This window comes from Electrona antarctica (genome assembly GCF_951216825.1).
Source record: "Electrona antarctica genome assembly, chromosome: 10".
Lineage (NCBI taxonomy): Eukaryota > Metazoa > Chordata > Actinopteri > Myctophiformes > Myctophidae > Electrona > Electrona antarctica.
In genome coordinates, this window is record NC_136791.1 from 42,465,848 (window position 1) to 42,489,628 (window position 23,781).

The following is a 23,781-nucleotide window of genomic DNA, read 5'->3' on the forward strand; positions in this document are numbered from 1 at the left end:
GTACTGATGTAAATTTGGTTTTGAAGCCAAGCCAAGCTTCTTCGACAAGTGTGCTATTAAGCTCATCGGACCAATCCAGACTCTCCAATACTTGGTTAAAGACCTCACTAGAGTAGGTTTTGAGGTCCCTTGATATGACTGTTTTGTGGCAGCCGGTCTTAAGTTTTTGTATTTTGCGGGTACAGAATATCATAAAATGATCACTAAGCCCACATACAATAACCCCTTTCTTGGAGATTCTGGATTTGTCCGAGGACAGAATGAGATCAATGACAGTTTGAGTAGAATCACACACTCTAGTGGGTTGGGTAATTAGCTGACTGACACTATGTAGATCACAGAACTTACTGAATGACTTAAACACAGGTGCTTCCTTACGTTGCATGTCTGTATTGTAGTCGCCAATCAGGATTTTCTCTACACATTCCTCCTCAGCTAAGCACCCCTCAAGTATATCATAGAACCCATGTTGGTCAGGCGGTCTGTAGACGGTGCCCACTAATACTGATTTAGCCTTTTTGAAAATTAATTCAACCCACACAGTTTCAATTTCATCATGCTGTAAGTCAGTACGAGTAACATATTCAGTGTCTTTGTGAATATACATACACACGCCACCACCATGCCTGTTTCTGTCGTTTCTGATCAAGGAATAGTTCTCTATTTCAACTTCTGGGTCTTTGGTTGACTCATCAAGTTTGGTTTCAGAGAAGCTAATGATGTTCGCCTTACCGCATTGAAACATATGCCTGATTTCAGCCATTTTGGGACCAAGGCTGTTGACATTCAGGTGAAAGATATGAAGTCCGTTGGCTCTGACTATGGTGCTTATTTCCTCCGTGGCAAAATAGGGGAGCGGAGGGCCATTGTTGATGTCTGTAGAAGCCGCGGGGTGCCGTGGGGGGAGGGTGGGGGGTGCGTGGGGGTCGTCGTGGGGTGGCGGGAGTGGGGGATGGGGTCCCTCGTCCAGGTTTGTTGAGGGCCCTGGTGGGGCCGATTGAGCCATGGTGTCGACCGGAGAAACAGCAGAGATAGCAGGTAAAGTATCACGGTGTCCGTCTCCAGCCGCTTTGTCCCCCTTGGTTGGATGTGGAGACTCTTCACGCCTGTAGATGGTGGTGTTGTCCGTGTCTTTTGCCTCGACTGCCGTCGATGTAGGATCATTCCGCCTGCTGTTGTCTGGGACGCGCTCGGCTCTTGCGAAAGTAGTATTCACAGCCGGGACATCAGCGTGTATATCCAGCATGGGTATGCAGGTTGGCTGGTGGTGAGGAAGGATGCTAGCGGCGTTGTTGTTGTTGGTCGTCGCCTGTCTGGTCGGCATTGGTGTTGTTGTGTCGATGGGGATTCCTTTGTTCTCTCCGGTTTCTTGTTCACTCCGGAGCAGCCTTGCCATTTGTCGTGTGTTCACGGGACCAGGGTTAATCTCGATGTCGCCAGACAGTAACAAAATAATGAGAAAGAAAGATCTCTTCCCTTTGTTAATCTGGATTTTGTCTCTTTGGGCTATATTTGTATCCTTTAAATGGAAATCAAACAAAGCATGCATGCAATGCAATAATGCCTAACAACTGCAGGGCACTGTACATCACATGATTCAGAGCTAAATGACAATTTTGCTTTTAGAATTAGTGAAGAATTGGGATTCTCTTCAGTATTTGTAAGTACCGGTACAGTCCGGTAGGCCTATTGATATCCACAAGATGGCGCCATCACTACATATACAGCTATCTTATAGCCTACTGTATATAAAATAGCACGCACACACACACACACACACACACACACACACACACACACACACACACACACACACACACACACACACACACACACACACACACACACACACACAGACACAGACACGACCCAACTGGTTAAATAAAGGAGACATAATTGATAAATAGGTATTTATGTATATATGTATTTATTTATTGGTATTTTTTTTATTACTATTTTTCCTTTATTCAAATGTCAAAATCCACAAGAGGAGTGGCTAAACTAGTTAGAGGCGGAACTAAAAAACATTACTTGTTGTTGTAGGGTGGTGGACTGAAGTGAACTCCAAGTGCATCAGGAAGTGTTTACTGCGGAGTATGGTGTAATTTGGGAATATTTCGTATTAAGCGTGATAAGAGCCATGGCGTTGCAACTGGGTCTGGACACTCGGATCATAATAATCGGGTGTGGTATATCTGGGATCGGAGCGGCGCAAAAACTTGTTAAACATGGATTTAAGAATGTTCGGATCCTCGAAGCAACGGCGAGGAGTGGAGGACGAGTCAAAACGGGACGAATGGGTGAGTGACCCTGACTGTAAACTTAGATCAGGATTTATATATCCTTTTACTATTTTATCTTTCACTTTGCTGAGGAAAGCTTGACATACAAGCATTTCACTGCCTGCAATGACTGCTAATGTTGACAACCTTACTCCTTCTGTCTGAGTATAAATGATAGCCCCATATGGAACTATCGGCTAGTGTCAGTAGCCTTGGATCAAGATACTATCATATATGTATTTCATCTAGTCTGACTTTTACTTTCAAGTCAGACTCAATAATAAAACACATCTAACCAAGGCAGATAGTCAGACTTTATATTTTTCAGTGATATACATTTTGTGACTTATTCTATATTTGCATTATTCTGATTAACATCTACGAGAGTCTACATCTTAGTCTAGATCACAGTCGTGCCCTAAATTAAGGCTGCCAGTGCCCTCCCTTGATAGTAGCGTAGTATTTTGCACTTTCTCCAGCAGGGAAAATGTGTAATTCCTTATGTCATTGTTTTATTTTAGCCACATGCCCCTGAAACAAAATGTCTAACTCTGAGGCAGGTATTTTGTAAAAAATAAATAAAAATACAATTATTACATTTTTTTGAGTGGTGCAAACCACTCCAACAACTGGCTTTGTTAGTACCCGTGTGTGTGTGTTTGTGTCCACAGGTGAGCATGGTTGCTATGGTTAGTGTGTGATGTCACTGACATAGCTGAACAGACTATATAAGACCTTGCACCACTCAGTTCACACGGGTGTGATTTTTTTACTTCTGTTTGTGTGCTTTTTTTCCTGCCATCTGGTTCCCTTATTGTTAATATTTTTCTCTAGGCGACAATATCATTGAGATGGGTGCAAACTGGATTCATGGACCGAGTGAGGAGAACCCAGTGTTCCGTCTTGCCCGTCAGTATGATCTCCTGGAACCAGAAGCTCTGACCCCCGAAAACCAGGCCATGGAAATCAAAGGGCATCCTCCCTGGCTCTCCAACTGGTTCAGCAGTTCAGGTCACACATTAACATTTCATCATCCTCACTCTGGATGTCACAAGCCCTATTCAAGACTGTCCTCTCTGTTTACTGTTATCTTTATGAGTTTTATGTAATGGTAAACTACAGTAGTAGGTAGGATAAGGTCACTACTTGCCTGTCTGTCATCATGATACAATGTGCTTGGTCTGAACATAAATTCCAGATTATAATTCTGTGTCTTATCCTGTGTTATGTGCAGGTAAGAAGCTGAGTTATGAAGACACATATCCTGCAGTGGGAATGTTTAATGACCTGCTGGATGAAAGTGGGGACTATCATGATAAGGGAGAAGAACCATGGCCCAGTGTGGGAGATTTTATTCGGACACAGGTACATTTGGCTTGCATGTTGTCTGCATGATAAAAGACCCACTGGTGCATGGGGTGTATATGCCTTTGTTTCACAGGAATATAGCAAACTATGCCACCATTGTATTCTTTGGCTATGCTTTGACTGGATGAACGTGACATACATGCACTTTTAGCCAATCTGTTTGTTAACCAATTACGTACACACCACACCTGGCCAACTCAGTCGACACGCAAGTCACTGGCTGCTTAGCTCGGGCACTTGCTCTCGTCTCTTCGCGTTGTGAAGAGACGTGAAAATGACAGAGATGGGGCCTCAGAGTCATTTGCCAAATTTGCTGGTGCAACTAAAACAAAATACATACATACATGGATGCACCTGGGACGTATCCTCAGTGATGTATCCCAAGGTCATCAGGGTTTCGGGTCTCCCAACATCATACCCCTCACTCAGGCGACCCAGCCGGGGTGATCAAGTCCCGACTTACGTCCCAGTAGCTACCCTCGATCAGTCCCATTAGGGAAAAACCAGGGCCACACAATCCGTTCCTCCTGAACTACTCTGCTGGGACTGGGAGGTACCATTCTGGCGCGTGGGAGGACTAGGCTCTGTGGGTTGACTCCTGTCCGGGCCCCTCCTACGTCTCACCAGGTCCACTCCTGCTCTCACCAGGTCAGGCCCTGTGCGTTGCACCAGACTCCCAGCACCAGGCACTTTATTCAGGAATGGTGGATTCTCAAGCCGCAACGGTTCCGCAGGCAAAAAGTATACATGCGGTGATATAAGAGCTCCTTTGGATATTAAGCCATAATGTGTGTATGAAATGCATGTTCTGATGTGTACATGTAGGCATCACAGCGAGCAGCAGAGCAGTGGGCGGATGAAGATCCCTCCACTAGGGCCATGAGACTGTGTCTGATGAGTACCCTGATGAAGGTGGAGTGCTGCGTCAATGGCACACACTCCATGGACGAGGTGGGGCTGGGGGCTTATGGGATGTACAAGAGCATGCCTGGACTTGACTGCACATTCCCAAAGTTAGTACCCCTAACTGTACCATGTTTGCACACACACACATTGATGATGACATTGTGCATTGATAACCACACATTTTTTGGGTCCAGCCATTTTAAAATGATTTCATCTTATAAGTGTGTTATGGACACGCTGATAATCTCTAACCCATCTGCAAATGCATTCATGACTGATGCTTTGATTGATTGATTGAAATATTTATTAACAGTTTGCAGAATTACAGTACATTTCAAGCACAAACTCAATACGATGCGAGGACTGTTTATAGAATGGGAATATATGTTCGGATGTCCACACACAGAATGATGCCGTTACAGATGTATTTCTCTTTAAAAATGTAAGAACTTTATTTTCCTTACAGAGGCTATGAAGGTGTAGTCAAGAACTTGATGTCAGAGCTCCCCGGAGGGACGACGTCTTACAGGCGACCTGTGCACTGCGTTCACTGGAATAGCACAGCGACAGGAGAACACCCTGTGACCGTTGAGTGTGAGGATGGAGAAAGGATCACTGCTGACCATGTTATTGTTACCGTGCCTCTGGGTAAACTTGTGCACCTAGATTTAATACGATTTTGTAATATCGATGTGCCATGGCAAAAAGGTTGGCAAAAGGGCCTTTCTGTGTGGAGTTTGCATGTTCTCCCCTTGTCCCATAGGGTAGGTACCCTCACAAAGATATGCAGTAATCCTGGTCTTTATACTGCGTCCCCCTGGCCAGCCTGATGGAGGGGAAAGGAACTGGTTGGAATAACGTGTTCCTTCCACACGCTACGTCCAACTGGGGAAACTCCCCCTGTCAGGTGAAAAGAAGCAGCTTGGACTCCTCATGCATAGAAGGAAGCATGATGTCAGTCCGTTGCTCTCCCCAGGTTGGCCGAGGGAGTAGCACCCAGGATTACATTAGACAATTGACACTGGGGGAAAATAATGGGTTACAAAAATTGTGGGATAAAAAAAAATCGATGTGCCATTTTTCACCAGAGCACTTGGAAATGTCAAATCAAGTGAGCCAACAGAATACATGTAATGTGGCAGACTGTTGTCTAGGACAGTATGTTTACATTTGAAAGCTATGCAGACACATACACCACACAGTTGGTTTCCCATTGCAGTATAACTACCTGACATAGACTTGTGTACAGTACCAAGGTTCAGTGTCAGATCATTCTTCATCATATATTCAGGCATCTACTGTTACAGTATATGACATCTCGGTTCAAAGTTCAGAGTTTAGTTGTTGGGCAACCTAACAACAGTGACTCGGCTCTTGTTGGACTCCTGTGGGGTTGACCTGAATTGAACTTATGTTTCTATTCTATTCCATCAGGATACCTAAAGAAACACCATTCGACTCTGTTCAGTCCTGCTCTGCCTTTACACAAGCTGCACTCTGTCCAGAGGATGGGCTTTGGAACCAACAACAAGATCTATGTGGAGTTTGATTCTCCATGGTGGGATGAAGACTGTGAGGTCATCTACCTCCTGTGGGAGGATGAGGTGTGCATTGGTGAAACAATGAACACGGACGAGTACACAATGTCGATGGGCTCTCATTAACCTTAACCCATTTTGGACTGAGGTCGATTAAAAAAAAAAGGCTTCTAAATACTAACATTTTTCTGAAAAACCCATGTTTCTATGTCAGTGGTGCTCCACCTTTTTCATGTCAAGGACGCCCAGAATTATCTCTATTGGGCCACGGACCCCCCATTTTTTAAATATGTAGTTCCAGGGACCCCCCAGAAGCAAATATTTTAGTTAAAAATGTTCGCTCTTAAATAAATATTCAATGATTTGCGCCAGATTTTAACGATTTTTCAAAAATAGCAGACCAGATCTGCTATTTTTCAATAGCTAAATTATAACATAATGTTTAAAACGCCAAAAGGGGTTCCCGCCCAAAATGGGTTAAACATTATAGTACATCGTTCTGGACCTTAACCACTTTCTACCTGGTGTTCCCATTTCGGTCATGCCCATTATAGGTTACAAATACAATTTAGGCATTTAGCAGACTCACATAATCCAGAGCGATTTACAGTAAGCAATAACAAAACATGGTAATACATCATATACATATTGAAGGTTACAAGATTTCCCAAAATGACTTTTCTCTCATTTATAATATTTTAAAAGATTTTCAAAAACGGGGAGCTTGTAGTTTGGTTGTTTTCACTATTTGGCATACGGCAAAGTATGAGCACTTAGCTTAGATTAGATTTGACTGATTGCACACATACATACTGTATATGAACATAAATACCCATTTAAACTTCTTCCAGGTGGATATGGTTGATCAGGTGCCAGATCTACAAAGGTCTTGGATAAAGAAGCTATTTGGTTTCACGGTGCTCAAGCCCACAGAAAGGTAACATCATTTTCTCCTTAAGAAATTATGCACAGACAGCGAAATGTAATCCCTAATGTTTTGTTTTGTTTTTTTTCCTCCACTCAGGTATGGCCATGTTCTGTGTGGTTGGATTGCTGGACATGAGTCGGAATATATGGAGACACTGTCTGAACAGGAAGTCACGCACTCCGTCACACAACTCATCCGCAGGTTCACGGGTGAGCCTAAACATCTCATGCCCGATTTGTGTTGAGTTTCTAACTTGCAGTGTGCATTTAGGACAATACAGTTTGTTTAACCCATTTTGGGGCGGGAATCCCTTTTGGTGTTAGCATTATGTTATGCTTTAGCTATTGAAAAATAGCAGATCTACAAGCTCATAGCGCGCCGAGTGGCGCGCTATGAGTCGAAGAACGACTGACATAGAAACATAGCTTTTTCAGAAAACTGTCAGGATGTAGAAGACATTTTTAGAATCTGATCTCAGGTCAAAATGGGTTAAAAATGGTGTGTTTTAGGAAATCCCATCATCACCCCGAGGAGTGTCCTGCGCTCCCAATGGTTCCATGACCCCTGGACCTGTGGCTCCTACACTTACCCAGGAACCCGCTGCTCGGCGCAGGACCTGCAGAATCTGGCAGAACCCCTCCCCGCAAAGGGGGCTGATTCTCAGGTACACACACACACACACACACACACACACACACACACACGTTAAATGCTATGTAAATGCCGCAATATTGTTTTAAGTATTTTCTCTGTTGTTGTGCATCAGCCTCCCTTCCAGGTGTTGTTTGCTGGAGAGGCCACTCATCCATGCTACTTCTCCACTGTCCACGGAGCGCTGCTATCTGGCTGGAGAGAAGCTGACAGGCTCATCTCTCACTACTCCTCCATCAAGCCCAAGTCAAAGCTTTAAACAAAGCAACTCGCTGTACTTAAATGATTCTTGTAATGGTCTAATCCAGGGGTGCCCAAAAGGTAGATCGCGATCTACCAGGAGATCAGAAAGGGTGTGCACGTAGACCACATGACTATGCCCCTAAAAACAATTTAAATTTAAAAAAAAATGCATCTGCCACTTGAATTAAGGTGACTTGATTGATTGGCATCAAACAGGGCCTGTCAACTCAAATCCACAATGCTAAATGTTTCTTTCAAGAGTGTTGCACACAAACATCACTAGCATTATATTTTTTTTTTAAAAGAAAAAAACTACCAATTCCATTTCCCCCCTCTATTTCCCATTCCATGTGCGTTTGTCTAATATGTAACGACAGTGCCGCTATTCCAAAGCCCCATCAGGTACATTTTTAAACTATTTTCAGCAATGGGATAATGTTTTTGGTGGGTAGATCTTGTTCAGGAGGGTCATTTTGAAAGTAGCTCTGAAATCAAAAAAAGGTGTGGGCACCCCTGTCCCTGGTCTAATCACTTGGCCCTGTTGTAGTTTGACTAATTAATTGTTCATGGCATTTTATGCCAATCTTGCACTAAAGTAAGTTGCTCTGCTCTGCATTGCATTTGCATTGAAAAAGCTTTTGAGATGTTTAAAGAGAAAATTATATATTTTTTGTAAAGTGCAATGTTTTCAGTGTTTTATAATGTGCAATGGTCCAAAAGTGTTCAGATTAAATTGCAGTTTTGTAATCGAAGGAAAGGATTATTGTTAAAAAGCCATGTAATTTGTATATTGTATTGAATGACTATTTCAGATTAATCTGACCCAAATCTGTCCACATTGTAGGTCTACTTGTAGATCATTGTTGTATACTCTACATGAGTGATATCAAATACATTTTCTTACTTGCTCTTTTCTACTTTGATTCTTACAGTTGTCAGTCTGAGTTTGAACTAGATAATAATCGAGAGACTTAAAAACAATCTTTTTAGATTATTTATTATGTTTTTTTATAAATCACCACACAATGGGGTCATGCAAAAAAGAAATAAAAAAGCTTGTAGATCAGCTAAAATAGCTGATCTACAAGCTAAAAACATTGATTGATCAAAAGAGAAAGGGCTGGGTCTACCGAATATGAAAATGTATTACTGGGCCGCTCAGCTTCGAGGTGGGGTGGCATGGGTGTTCAGAGATGTTGAACTAAGCTCAATATCAGGAATCCAGTCTTCCATATCTCAGCCAAGAGTCTTGAAGAAGATTAAAATAAACAATATATGGGTTAAACATACATTGAAAATCTGGGTCTCGGTGCAAAAACAGCTAAAGATTGTTACGGCTCTATCAAGAGCTATGCCTATTGTGGGAAACATTCCATCTATATGTGCGTATAAAAGATGGGCAGAAAGAGGGTTCATTACAATTATCCAACTGTTTGACGGGAATGTATTTAAATCTTTCTCACAGCTTCAAGATAAGTTTTCCCTGCCGTCAACAGATCTATATAGATACCTGCAAATTAGAAATTATATTACAAGAAATAAAGACTGGGATGCTATTAAATGAATACCGAATAATATAGAGCAACATTTCGTTTAACTCTCTGAACACCCAACAAAGAAACAAGTGTCTCTTCTATAAAAAGTTAAGGCTTGAACATTGTGGTAGAGGATGATGTTTGGAAAAAGATGTGTTCTAACTGTCATAGATGGCTAGAGAGAATTTGACTGGAAAGTTAAAATGAGGTTCTGTAGTCCTCAATGGACAGCCTGTCCATTTAAGCCCAACTCCACTAACAAATGTTGGAGAAATTGTGACATGGTTGGCGACCACAGAATAGGGATGCTACACTTCCAAGTGATTCAATCTTGTGACCTACCTACTGCTGCAGTGGAGTGAATTTCCCTGTGAGAGCCTAGAGAGCCCTGGCAGGCCATGCCACCATAGCTGCTGCTAAAGGAAGAAAAGCTCCCCCTGCTGTCCTAGAGTGGCAGCACACCGACTCAGCATTCACTGGGGCTTGGACACTTCGGACTAACCGTTGTGGAGATAGCATGGGCAGAGAGAGAGGGGGGGGGGGGCACCCGGACCAGAGAGAGATGTTTCATTAGATATTTTCAACATAGCCTGTAGCCGGTTAAAAAAATAGGCTAAACAAATTGATTTCGGACGGATTAAGTTAAATGGGCTCAAGTGTTTTAGTTTCCGCCTCGATCCATATGCCATAGGCATTATTTTTAAATAAACTTTTATAAAGCTGGTAAATTGGATTTAAAAAATACATAGGCCTATAGGGCAGGCCTATACATTTCTTTCTTTCTTTCTTTCTTTCTTTCTTTCTTTCCTGCAGTTCAATACATGAGGTCTACTTAAACCCAAGAAAGCATGACAAATGTTTATGCCCCTTTTGGGATATTTTGCTGGGCCCATTGGGGGCCATGTTTCCATTGGGGTCCTATACTGAATTAATTGAAACATTTAAGGACATATGCAAAAACATTCTCCAAGGAGTAGGGTCGACATTTAGTCAAGAAATGTAAAATTCAAGATGGTGTGCCATACTTTAGTTTTGTTCTTTTTCTGTTTTGTCTGTATGGAGTTAACATACTCTAAAGATCACCAGGTGTGGTTATAATATCTCTGTTGGAGAGAAACCACGTAACTCAGCCCCTCCCCTTATTACAGCAACAGCTGTGGGCACGGCTTAAATTCAGTTGGGTTTGATGCCAGGTGAAAACCAGGTATACTTAAACAGGTAAAAGGTGAATGTGATATCACTAATGTGCTGTTATCCTCCTTCAAATCTTTTTGCCAAAAAATGCCTATCTACAAGCAACGCATTGTGATGCCTTGTGAGCTTGTAGATCTCCTATTCTCAATTGCAATAGGGTTTAAGATGTGGTTCGTGCACTGTATTGTACATTTGTAACCTATACCTTTTGCGGTAACTAACGTAACTATTAACTTTTTTCCAGTTTGGTAACGCATTATAGTTACTGACATTTTAATGGCCGCATTACTTTACTTTATGTGAAATGCGCCGACAACTTCAGAGGATTAAAGGTTCATTATAATAATAATGGATTGCATTTTTAGAGCGCTTTTCCAAGTGCTCAAAGCGCTTTACAATGGTTCATTCATTCATACATTGGGAGGTGAAGCGGCGAACAGTCGACGCCAGCGTCCTCACTTCCCACATTCACACACCAATGGTGGCGAGCTAGCACCGACTGACTCATTGGAGGCAATGTAGGGTTCAGTGTCTTGCCCAGGGACGGTTCGACATGTGGACAGGAGGAGCCGGGATTCGAACCGCCGACCCAGGCACCATTGGACTACCTGCTCCCCCCCGGGGACCCCCACACGGAGTTGCACCACTCACTTCACAAAGGTGTGGTTTTTATAAATTATCTTCTAATTTATTAGACTGTGCAATAATGTCATATTGTGTGTACCAAATACCAACGTGGTTCACTCTCAGCCAGTTAAAGGTTATAGAGCCAAACACCAACTCGGAAACATTGTTGGTTTTGAACCAAGAACACTGTTAACAAAGCACTGCCTTTCCTCCCATGCTATAGGCACATATAAGCTTACTTTACTGTGATGTGTAACAGTCTTTCCTCCCATGCTATAGGCACATAGAAGCTTACTTTACTGTGATGTGTAACAGTCTTTCCTCCCATGCTATAGGCACATAGAAGCTTACTTTACTGTGATGTGTAACAGTCTTTGTAACATTTCATTCCATCTCATTGAGTAAATCTCAGTTATAATTATTTTGATTTAAACATTTTCCCAAACATGTTTAAATGTGCAGTACCTCCCTCTATGGGTGCAGTACCTCCCTCTATGGGTGCAGTACCTCCCTCTATGCTATGAGGAAGAAAAGAGAAGACACAGACATCTGGTGAGAGTACGTGTGTGTGGGAGGGGCATAGTTTAGTGTGCACAGTTTTTATTGACGCCCTTTGGCTGTGTTACTGTGTACCATCATATTGCATCACACTGGAGTGACAAAGTTTCGTTTTCCTATGCTGTCTGTTAGTGCAGAAGTAAGTTTCATTCGAGGCTAGAAAAATAAGGACAGGTTACATACTGTAGGTTCTTCATGTTATTGATGATCTGAAGTAGTGAAGTTTAATAGAAGTTCCAGATAAGCAAGTCATAGGAAGGAAGAAGAGGAGAAAAAACGACAGAAGGCACACAAGACTAAAATGGCAACCAGTCTGTCTCCCTCAGAGGTAGAATGTACCTGCCCCGTGTGCTGTGACATCTTCACGGATCCGGTTCTCTTGCTGTGCGGCCACAGCTTCTGTAAGGACTGTCTTCAGCACTGGTGGAGACAGAGCTCGACCCAGACATGCCCCGTCTGTAAGGAACTGTTTAAAATGCGTCAACCACCTCGTAATCTGGCACTGAGAAACCTCTCTGACAACCTGCGGCAGGAGATAAGTGAGAGAGCTTCCACAGACCCTGATCTCTGCAGTCTTCACAGTGAGAGATTCAAGCTTTTCTGTGTGGATGATCAGCAGCCTATCTGTGTGGTTTGTAGAGATTCAAAACAACATAAGACACACGACTGTGAGCCTCTCAGTGAAGCTGCACAGGGTCAGAAGGTGAGCGGTATTCATTTGAATAAATAGACCTTTTCATATTTGTTTCTTCAACCAATCCAATTAATGCAAGTTTACAATATGTCATTGCAGACTAAACTCAGAATGTCACAGATGCAATTAAGAACCAAAGAGGCAACCTTTAGACGGGTAAAAGGTGAATGCGATAAAATCGCAAGTCACATCAAGGTAAGTCAGAGTAACAAAGTGAAGCCTAGCTGATCTAGCTCAGTAACTTAAGTCTGAACTCGAACTGAACTAGTTTATGGTTAACTTTTCTACTGTCTCTACTCCACCCCTCTTTCCTTTCACTCTATTCATATAAGCTTCACATTCAGAAAACATTTCATGCATCCAATTATATTGTTTGAAGGAATGGTCTTTAAGTATTGAATAATGTATTTCACATGGTGATATTGTCTTCATCTCAATGGTTTCAGCTCCAGGCCCAGCAGACAGAGAAGAGAATCAAAAAGGACTTTCAGAAAATGTACCGGTTCCTGCGAGCAGAGGAAGCCTCTAAGATCGATGCACTGAGGACGGACGAGAGACAGAAGAATCAGAAGATAAAGATCCAGATCGACAATCTGAACTCGGAGATCTCTTCCATCTCAAACACCCTCAAAATCATAGAAGAGCAGCTGATAGCTGGAGATGCCATTTTAATGCTTGTAAACACTTGTGTTTTATGAAGCTGACATTGGAATTCAAAATCACCCAATATGATTGTTCTATTTGTAACCTTGTTTTCTCCTTCACAGAATGTCAAGACGACCATTAAGAGGTACTGTAAGACACGTCTCTGTTCTCCTTGCTGCTCTCAGAACTTCTCCAGTTCTGTGTTTAATAGTAATTATGAATATCCATTCCAGAGCTCAGGACCAGGCCATGTTGCCTGATCCGCAAATTCCAACAGGAACCTTGATCGACGAGGCCAAACACCAGGGAAATGTCCAATTCCAGGTGTGGAACAAGATGAAGGGGATCATCCAATACAGTAAGCACTCACACATTCCAGGATTTTCACAGGCAGATTTGTAAAAAATCAATCAATCATCATGCATCATCTCATACTGACCAAACAGAATGCCCGGTCCCACAAATTTACATCATATTTGGCGGACATTTGACCTAAGTTCTGCTTTCGTTGTCGATGGCAAATATGAGACGTGTGAGGACAAAATGTTCCCTTCATTGTCAATGGCATTTAATGTTTGTGTTGCGGACATTTTGTGGCTGGGTGTGTGTGTATGTCGGTGTACTACACCGGGCAATGAGGGACCACTGACCACTGCTGTGCTTCAAACCTACGACAGCAGCAGAGAGCTTTATAGGACTCAGAGCAGCAGACGTACCAGCAGTGGTGAGCGTGGTGCGCTCTGGTTGCGCACAAGTAAAGTTCAATGTGCAAGTTGGCAGCTCGACAGAGTGCATTTCTAGTTGTACTATTGTTTTTGAGAGGCACTATCACCTCCTTTGTACCACATAAATGGCTGAGCACGGAATGTGATGTATGATGATGTACGATGATAAGAGCGCCCCTCACTTCACACAAGTGTGCTTTTTGAGTGGCGCTAGCCCCTCCTACAGTATATACAGCTTTTGTCCCCACACGGCTCAATATTTGCCATTGACAATGAAAGGAGAAATTAGGTCGAATGTCCGCCAAATATAATTGTGGCAACACAAAGCGCCCCTCACTTCTCACGAGTGTACTTTTTAAATTAACAATTAATATCTCCATGCAGGTCCTGTCATTCTAGACCCTAACACTGCCTTCACACATGTTACTATATCAGAGGATTTATCAAGTGCGAAACGGAGTGATAGAGATCAGCAGGTCCCAAACAACCCAGAGAGGAGGATGAATAATTACCATTGGACTGTCCGAGCATCAGAAGGGATTTCCTCAGGGACACACAGCTGGGAGGTAGAGGTGGATGGGCGCTGGGGTGCTGGTGTGACGACTGCAACTGGTGATTTGTGGGGTATTTACATGTATGGTTTTCATGACCTATGTGAAAGAAATCCTACGGATTACTGTATAAAAGTGATAGCTAAACAGCCTCACATGATCCAAAAAATCATGGTTCTGCTAGATTATGACCAAGGAAAGCTGTCCTTTTATGATCTTAAAGGGAAAACACACTTTCAACACACCATCAAACAGTCTTTCACTGAACCCGTCTTCCCATGTTTTGGAGCTAACGTGAAAATCCTGTCAGTTGAGTTTTAAATTCAGTTTTGTTTTTCCTCTCAATACTAGATTTGATATGATAATGAACAAATTTGTATAACCTTCTCTGTATCAGGAAACAACATGAATGTGTTGATAAAATATGTCTCTTTTCCCTCTGGTGTTGATTTCACAGTGCATTAAACCTTTTGACTTTGTTAGCTCTCAATATCAATGTTTTATTTTTGATAATGCTTTCTGGTTTAATGTTGTCATCATTTTTATGTCAAAATGGTTTGATATGCATTGTACATTATACGTGGTGAAATTACTATTATTGTTGTTTTTAATTATTATTTTTTTGTCTCAGTGCCACAGGATGCATTTGGATGCCTCCCCCTGGTGGCGGAGAGTGCCAATGGCGCCTTTTTTTTTTTTTTTAATCCATATTTTGAAAATTGCTCTAATCTGCATGTCAGGTGATGACATTACATGCACAATAGAATTTAAATTTCTTTATTTTATTTATAATGGGCTTCGGTGGCAACGAGGGCCAAAACTGGTGTTCACCAGGTGGCACTGAATGAGTTTTAAAAGGTCTATTCATACAGCAGTTTTAGGTGATAAGGTGACCCGCAAAAACTACACCATTGTGTCACGCCACTGTGGTAAGCAGTGGTGGAAAGTAACTAAGTACTTTTACTTAAGTACTGTACTTAAGTAAAATGTTGAGGTATTTGTACTTTACTTGATTAGTTCCAATTTCCAGTACTTTTACTTCTACTCCACTACATCTCAGAGCCAAAATTTGTACTTTTACTCCACTACAATTATTTGAAAACTTTAGTTACTAGTTACTTTGGCGATTTTAATTTAGATTGGAAAACATACATTAACCACTTCAACCATATACATTTCGGCCATTTGAAAATAGCCGATCTACAAGCTCTCAATGCGTCGCAACGCGACGCATTGTGAGCTTGTAGATCTGCTATTTTCAATAGACTTTACACATTTTGAACTTGTGAAAGGGGACATTCTGCAATATGAGTACTTTTACTTTTAGTACTTTAAGTACATTTTGATGCCGATACTTTTGTACTTTTACTCAAGTGTATTTTCAATTCCGTACTTTTACTTGTAACAAAGTACTTCTAAATTGCAGTATTGGTACTTTTACTTAAGTAAAACAATTGAGTACTTTTTCCACCACTGTGGTAAGCAACTCACCGCTCACCCAAACACTGTACATCTATCTCTCTGTTTTTAGTAACCAGTGGTCTCCTTATCTAGCCTGGCTAATAAGCCAGACCGAATCAGCCGAAAAAATGCCTGTGTGATTTGAGTCTGGCTTATTAGCCAGGCTACTCCTTATCACCTAAAAGTGAGAGTATGAATACCGTAGGCCTTTACATAACGTATGTCATATTGAATGAAACCTTTGCTAGTAATTCAGGCTTTTGCTTGAAATTAAGATGTAATGGCACTTCACAAATTGAGCAAAGTTTCATGATGAATCCAATAAATGAACTTTTTTAAGTCAGTTGAATAAATCAAAAGGAAATGTGTAATTTATTATTATTTAAACAGATTTTCCTTTTTAACCCTTAAACCCTCCACAATGCCTGACCACTGACCAGTGAGCCAAACCAACCAATATCTATAGATATACCAATATCTATATCCCATAGATATTTCAAAAAGTATTTATTTAAAGACCTAAGCGTCGTACGAAGCCAACTCGAGTCGTGACAAATCATGACAACACACACAATATTTTGGACCAAACAAATAATTACATAGAATAAAAACAACAAAAAAAGTGTCGTAACCTGCCGTTTTTTTCTACTTTCTAATTCTTTGTTTGTTTGTTGTCATGATTTGTCACGACAAGAGTTGGCTTTGTCCGCGGCGTAAAATACTTTCTGAAATGTCTATGAGGAAAATGAACGGAGAATCATTTCCTGGGCCCTGGTAGGAGGCGGGACTGCGACGCTCTATACTGAGGACGTGAGGAGTATGTTGCCTTTTATGATCAGCGTGGTCCTATAATTAAGTAAGGGAGTAGATGGGAGTAGTGGAGGGGCTTATTGTCTGTGTCAGCCGAGAACACAGGAGTTTATACCCGTTACGATGCGTTAGAACCCTGTGAGATGGATTGCTGAGGTGGTGCGCCACACATCAGCTCCCAGTATATACCTCACGACTTTCTGCCCCCGAGCCATATGCTATGCCTATACGCTGAGTTGCCGGTGCCCGGGGTCAAACCCATGACCTTTTGGTTTGAAGGCGAGAGCTGAGCTACCCGGACACACTTGGTGCCGTACCAAGTCCTATAGAGAGATATAAAGAGAGACAGCACAGCAAGTTCCCACTCGAATGCCATACATGCACTGAACTATAAACTGCACCCACGAACAACACACACTGGTAAGGCTTCATGTCTTTGCAGGAGAAAATATGGAATAATGCCATGACATGATTTATATTTTAACTTGTGTGTCAATTAAATTAAATTGTGAGTGAATTTTCATGGGGGAGTCGAGTGACGGCTACCTACTAAATATAGGGTCCGAACTGTATAATCACATTGGTTCATTGAAGAGCTCCAATACATATTGAAACAGATATTTGAGTACCACAGACGAAAATAAGTCCAAATTTCATTCTGACCCCTCCACGAAAAGGCCTCGTTGTCCTGACCCCTTATCTATCATTTATACATTATGGATAAATAGTGTGGATTTAGACTGTTTTTCGTCTGTGGCATTAAAGAATAATTATCTAAAGCACAGTATAGCTTCACCCAGTTGCCAGGATATAGAAACATTTGAACTTTATTCGGATCCCCATTAGCTTCCACAAAGTGGTCGCTAGTCTTCCTGGGGTCCACAAAGTATTAAATACTCGTGGCTGGTACCTTCATAGAATAACCTATAAGCAATGGCATAATATCTTTACTTTCAACAAATTACAGGTGGTGGCAAAAGTGAACGGTTTACAGTTTATTAAACAAATAAAAAAGCTGTGTCTTATAGTGGTTCTCAAACTTGTTCATGTCAAAGTCGACTTTCCAGATTTCCTGATCCTGATCCAATAAAGGTTGAGAACAGAACCACTGCTCTCTAGTCTAGAACATGGAGACAGGAATAAACAACAAGTGAATGTGTCTGTTGACGGATGTGTGGCTTTGACTGAGGCCCGTGGAGAACACTGATATGAGGACACAATGTGTGTGTGTGTGTGTGTGTGTGTGTGTGTGTGTGTGTGTGTGTGTGTGTGTGTGTGTGTCACTGGACAGGCAGTAGAAGTGCAAAGGAGACAGCCTGGTAAAAGGGTGAAAGTAAAGCAAACGAGAATGCTAAAAAAACAAGTGTGTGTTGATAGATAGGCTATAATATCTCTGCTGCCTGGAAGAAACCACCTAACTCCAAAACGTTCATTTTTCAGGAATTTATGAAACATAAGGATAAGGAAAACTTTATTGTCCATTAAATTTACATAAAATGGAAATTTGTCTTTGGCACACCGGCAGTCAGTTACAACAATAAAACATTACATAAAATACACAGATGCATTAAAATACTATATAAAATGCATTCACATAAAATGTCCACAGCAGTTGGCACAAACAAAGTTTTGTAACCCTTCTTTTTAGCTAGTTTTGCCCTAAGCCTCCTGCCCGATGGCAATAAGTCAAATTCAGAGCGAAGAGGGTGGGTAGAATCATTGTAAATCTGAATTGCTTTTTTGGTTATGGAGCGGTTGTATTATGTCCTGAAGTTGCAATTGTTTGTCTCCAATTATCTCTAACTGAGAGATTCCCAAACCAGGACACAATGTTAAAAGTGAGAACACTCTCAGTGAGTGATCTATAGACCATGGTCAGGGTGTGTTTACTAGCATTAAAACTTCTCAGTTTTCTGAGAAGAGTTAGCTGGTTTGGCAGATAGTTCTTGAGAGCAACGTTTAGTTGTATATTACATTGTGTTTGTTTACATGTCTGTCATGTTGAATACAGCATAAAATCCAACTTCCAAGCAGCACAGCCAGGTGCTCTGAGTCTTTGATTAGACAGCCGTCTGTTATAGAGCGGAGCAGTCATTATCAAGAACACGCCGCTGAATTTCAGCAATTGACCATTCAGAATCAAGCATGTCATAATTATAACTAACCATTAGCTCAAGATGAAACATGTAATGGATGCAGCAAGCAATGCAATAAATGAAAATAACTAAAACAACATACTATAATACAGTGGTCCCAACTCACCTTGAAAATCTTAAAAGTGTCCGTGGCCCACCCATCTGACCACTTAACACGGTGATCCATCCTGATGAACTGCCTTTCACGATGCTCTTCACCATCACACCAGCACTGTACCCTGAGGAAGAGAACGTGCAGGTTGTAAACAATAAAGCACTATAATGACCATTGGCTGACATCCTACTAAATTGTTATTATGGTATTCTCTCTTATCATCTCATCCTCCTCTTGCAGTGTTCAGATGGAGCCTTCATCTGAACAGCTCGAGCTGCCTGTGATGTGTGAACAGAGACACTGCTTCGTACAAGCAAATTCAATAAATGGCCAACAGTACTCAAATGTGCTACTGTTTCTATGCATCTATAAAGAATGAATATCCATCACAATGATGAATAAAGCAGTTTAGCATCTTATAATGCACGCAAAACTGGAGTTATATGTTCAATTTCGATGTGTAACCCCCATCTCCTGGTTCCCAGCAATAATGCAGCAGACACAGTCACAGTCTGGATTCAGTGTTTTTACTAGAGACCACCTGAGTAAAAAACACAAATAATGTTGTCAGAGGCAGGCAGGGCCGTGCAGAGAGCACTGAGGGGGCAGGGGCTCAAACTCCAGAAAAGAGTGTGGCCGTGCGCAGCGCGCACCGATTTTTGGGGGTGGTCTTTTTGTGGGGTCCGTCCCTTGTGCCATTTCATGTCATTGGACAGTAAAATAGGCAATATGTTCTCATTAGTCTAGCTGAAACTAAAACTGACTGATTAAAAGCTAATTCATTATGATAGTGGAATTATCATTACTTGTCAAATGTTCGTCTTGAAGGGCCAATGGCACTTATTGGCCCCCACACAAGCCCTTATTGGCCCCCCACACAAGCCCTTTTTGGCCCCCACATAAGCCCTTATTGCCCACCCACACAAGCCTTTATTTGCCCCCCACACAAGCCCTTATTGGCCCCCCACACAAGCCCTAATTGGCCCCCCAAATAAGCCCTTATTTGCCCCCCACACAAGCCCTTATTGGCCCCCCACACAAGCCCTAATTGCCCCCCCACATAAGCCCTTATTTGCCCCCCACACAAGCCCTTATTTGCAGAATATAATTATGCTGCATAGATGCCATGCCCATATGCCAGATTCATATATGTACATACTACATATAACAATATGTGGATTTATAGGAAATATACTGTGATTCCTGTCCTGCAGCCTTGTTCTGTTGAGATAATCTTAATACAACTGTTCAGTCTATTTAAAAGTATAGGAAAGATAGCATACCTTCCTATTTTCCTAGTTTGAGAACCTCTGGCCTACAGGAAAGAATGTTCCTCACAAAGTCTTGTTTACAAATGGTTTAATACTGACTTGATGGTATATTTGGCCAGTGCCATGGTCCCCCTTGTGGCCGAACTGTCAAGTTGAAAACTATTTAGTGATTTGTCATTTGTTTTCAATGGTTGGGATTAGAATTGATAAAACTACAGAAATGAGTGGGGATGTACATATGTGAATATAGATATATAAAATATTGAGTAATGCATATATTGGGGGTGTAATGGTTGGGACTAGAACTTAAGCCAGGAAAATGGATTGTAATATATGGTGGTGACTGTGCCAAACTGCCAACCAACTAACTCATCTCACCGTTATGTGCATTAAAAAAAAGCATGAACCGCTAAATTGAGGATGTTTATAACATGAGCCTTTACTACATCCTGTGGCACCTGACTTTACCAACAAGTACTGTATGCCAGGAATCGATCCCCTTTATGGACTTTACTAACATGTACAGTATGCCTGGATCCTCTTTTTGGACTTTAGTTCTGCCTTCATCAATATTGTTGCAGTGTTCCACAAGAGTCCCAATTAGCATTCACATCCCCCAATCCCAGTTGTTGTTTTGCAATGCACCACTTAAAGTTTAAGTGGTTTAAGTCTTAAACGTTGTTGGTTGACTAAAGTTCACCTTCTCAAACCATGCACTTTTTTTTAACCCATTTAGACCTGAGGACGATTCTATGAAAGTCGTGTTTCTATGTCTCAAACATTTATGTCAAGGACCCCCAAAAATATATGTAATTGGCCGCCGACCCCCATCTGAAAATATGTTGTTGGGGACTCCCCCAGAAGCAAAGATTTGAGTTAAAAACGTTCACTCTGAAAGAATATATATTCAAAGATTTGCTCCACATTTTCACGATATGAGCTTGTAGGTCTGCTATTTTTCAATCGCTCAGTTCTATATTATTTGGGACATGTTCCATGTCCTATTATGTTATGTTTGGTGGTTGCTGTATAATGAAATGTATCCAGAGTAGTTTGCTCACTTTGCTGTCCATTTTGATGGATGTTTAAAGAGCAGATGTTTAAAGTTATTCAGGCTGTTAGCATATTTATTTCAAATAATCTGTTTCACAGGTATCACACACTAATTTATTTACAATAACTCTACAAATGTAGGCCCAGGCGGTGGCGTAACCGTCTGGGCACCCGACTGGTAATCCAGTCGCAGTGTGCCGCGGGTTCGACTCCCGAGCCCGACACGGCCTTTACTGCATGTCTTCCCCCATCTCTCTCCCGTTTCCTGTCAGCCTACTGTCTGTCCCTTCAAAAACCAATAAAAGGCGTAAGCCGCAAAAAAAATATCTTAAAAAAAAAAAAAACTCTACAAATGTATAAACAGTATAATAACAGGCAACAGCTAAATAAATGCAAACAATGTAAATTTCACACAATAAAAACAATATAAAAGTATTTACAAAGATATTTACACATATTTACAAGTCTCCAGAGCATCAAGGCGTCACTCGGGACAAAACCAAGGTCAACCACTGCAATGAGTTTCATTAATGTGGTTGACCTTAAAAACCGTCCCGACTCGACCCTTTGGTGTGGTTTGGGCTTTAGTGGTAACTACCCTTCCGCCGGGGCGAGTTCTGCGACGTCTTGTCCATTGAACCATTGTCCATTGTCTTTTAGGGAGGATGAATGCCCATACACCTCTCTCAAAACGTCGTCCCACTTGAAGTTCACCACAGTCTGCCTCGGCTTCCTCCTCGCCACCCTAGCCCTAGGAGGAACGGGTGACTCGAGAGAATCAGACTCAGAATCAGGTATGATTATGAGTCTGATTCTCTCGTGGGTCTCCCGTTCGAACTCCTGCACCTGTGTAGAAAAGAAAAAAGAAAATGGGTTAGTTTATATTGTTGTTAAGAAGCTGTTATGATTTTATGTGTTTACATATACTTATATATATCGTTGCTGTCCTTTTTTTTATTTGATTTTCTTTTTTTGTGTTATATATAAATCAGTGCTATTGAACTAGCATATTTAATTCTAGCTATTGACGCTAGAAAATATTGAACCAATGGAAAGTAGTAAAAAAAACGCTTTGGCCAAAACCTCTCGACTCCATTGGACCCTCAAACTGCATGCTAAAGCAACTAACTCCACCACCTCTCCCCCTCTCATGCAAGTAATTGATAATATATAAAGTCACACTCACACCACCAACTGATGAGGCAGTATTGCTTTGTTTTCAAAATATAAGGTTTTCTTAATTTCCTGATTTCTTTTTATTTTCTGAAAAATGAACATTTTGGAGTTAGGTGCAATCATATGCGATATGCAATCATGCCAATGTAACTAACGTATTATTAATGAAACACTCGTACCTGAACTTGAGGGTTAAATGTGACTCTCTTCACAGGCTTCTTGGAGCTGGTGTGACCACGGACTGTCTCCAGAGTGCCGTATCCCTCGCCGTTTACTGCAACCTGGCAGAAGAGAATAGTGTTAACCATCTTAATACTTATGTTACATACTCGATGATTGTATATTTATATGTATTATATATGATACCGTGACTATATTTCTATATATTGTATATTATACAAGGAGTATTTATATATATATATTATATGTTATACGGTGATTATATTTATACATATATATATTATAGTATACAGTGATTATGATAGTATGGAGTTGTCGGTCATATGCTGCTGCTAGTATGGAGTGCTGATTGCAGTTCTCAGTCACAGGTCTGGCTGGTGCTTGGAGGCGGAGACTTACCTTCCACCTGCCCACCTCGTCAACGGGAGCCTATCATCATCAGAAGGCCAGCCAGAGGAAGACTACTTAAGAGCAGCTGTGATGCCAGCTCGTTGGCAGTGTGACTCAGTCAGTGATATTGAGAGCACGCTGTCCTGGGAGCTGTGAAGCTACACCGTGTATAAACATACACCAGGGTCTCCAGTGTGGAGCACCCTGCGTGTTTATCTGTCTGACCTATATTGCTGGTGGATGTTACAAGTAAATATGCTTACCTTGAGTTGAATGATAAGTTATAATTTACAGGAGTATGGGAGCTTGGTTTTTTGTAACAGTCATCCTTTTATTAGGCAGTAGGTAGTGTAGAGAGTTTATGTAGGTTGAACATTTGTAACCCTTTTCCTTTTGTTTGTTAGGCTTAGATAGAGGGTTCATTTGGTGTTCAGAATAGGTATAGTCCCTTTTGTTTGTTTCCCTGATTTGCCCCATACAGCCTCTTTGTTGCATTGTATATAATTTAAACAATACGTAATTAAAACCTTGTAACTCGACTTAGCTCGAGAGGGCTCAGCCCCTAAAACTTTAAGTTGGTTGGAAACCCAGAAACTACCGTTATTAGTCGCTTACAGGTTGTCTAGACAGGAGGTTATTGCTATATATATATACCCGTATTATATATATATATTCAAGCTATACTATTGTATTAATTGTATCTATATACCCTCTGTCTATTGTGTAATGCCTTATTGAAATGGTG

At 41.4% G+C, this 23,781-nt stretch overlaps 2 protein-coding genes across 3 annotated transcripts; both read left to right on the plus strand.

Moving 5' to 3' along the window:
• Positions 1-1,803: 1,803 nt before the first annotated feature.
• Positions 1,804-8,210, plus strand: paox (polyamine oxidase). 2 transcript variants are annotated; one of them, XM_079512469.1, is made up of 11 exons: positions 1,804-2,300; positions 3,117-3,293; positions 3,517-3,647; positions 4,476-4,663; positions 5,023-5,204; positions 5,991-6,160; positions 6,946-7,031; positions 7,119-7,231; positions 7,532-7,686; positions 7,789-7,953; positions 8,079-8,210. In XM_079512469.1, exons 1-10 carry the CDS (start codon positions 2,141-2,143, stop codon positions 7,930-7,932), a joined length of 1,506 nt encoding a protein of 501 aa, XP_079368595.1. In that variant the 5' UTR covers positions 1,804-2,140; the 3' UTR covers positions 7,933-7,953; positions 8,079-8,210. The 2 variants fall into 2 exon arrangements, with proteins under 2 accessions (XP_079368595.1, XP_079368594.1); XM_079512468.1 differs by having other exon boundaries at positions 1,806-2,300; positions 7,789-8,210.
• Positions 8,211-11,930: 3,720 nt separating this feature from the next.
• LOC306931256 (zinc-binding protein A33-like) lies at positions 11,931-14,871 on the plus strand. Its single transcript, XM_079512552.1, has 6 exons — positions 11,931-12,533; positions 12,624-12,719; positions 12,971-13,201; positions 13,292-13,314; positions 13,403-13,527; positions 14,279-14,871. The coding sequence occupies exons 1-6, from the start codon at positions 12,132-12,134 to the stop codon at positions 14,764-14,766; spliced, it is 1,365 nt and encodes a 454-aa protein (XP_079368678.1). The 5' UTR covers positions 11,931-12,131; the 3' UTR covers positions 14,767-14,871.
• The last annotated feature ends 8,910 nt before the right edge of the window (positions 14,872-23,781 follow it).

Bases quoted from the DNA above. Each gene is read 5' to 3' on its own strand.
- LOC306931256 (XM_079512552.1), top strand. From the start codon at position 12,132: ATGGCAACCAGTCTGTCTCCCTCAGAGGTAGAATGTACCTGCCCCGTG. The intron at 12,534-12,623 runs GTGAGCGGTATT...ATGTCATTGCAG, and splicing joins AAGCTGCACAGGGTCAGAAG to ACTAAACTCAGAATGTCACA. The intron at 13,202-13,291 runs GTAAACACTTGT...TCTCCTTCACAG, and splicing joins GAGATGCCATTTTAATGCTT to AATGTCAAGACGACCATTAA.
- paox (XM_079512469.1), top strand. From the start codon at position 2,141: ATGGCGTTGCAACTGGGTCTGGACACTCGGATCATAATAATCGGGTGT. The intron at 7,032-7,118 runs GTAACATCATTT...TCCTCCACTCAG, and splicing joins GTGCTCAAGCCCACAGAAAG to GTATGGCCATGTTCTGTGTG. The intron at 7,232-7,531 runs GTGAGCCTAAAC...GGTGTGTTTTAG, and splicing joins ACTCATCCGCAGGTTCACGG to GAAATCCCATCATCACCCCG.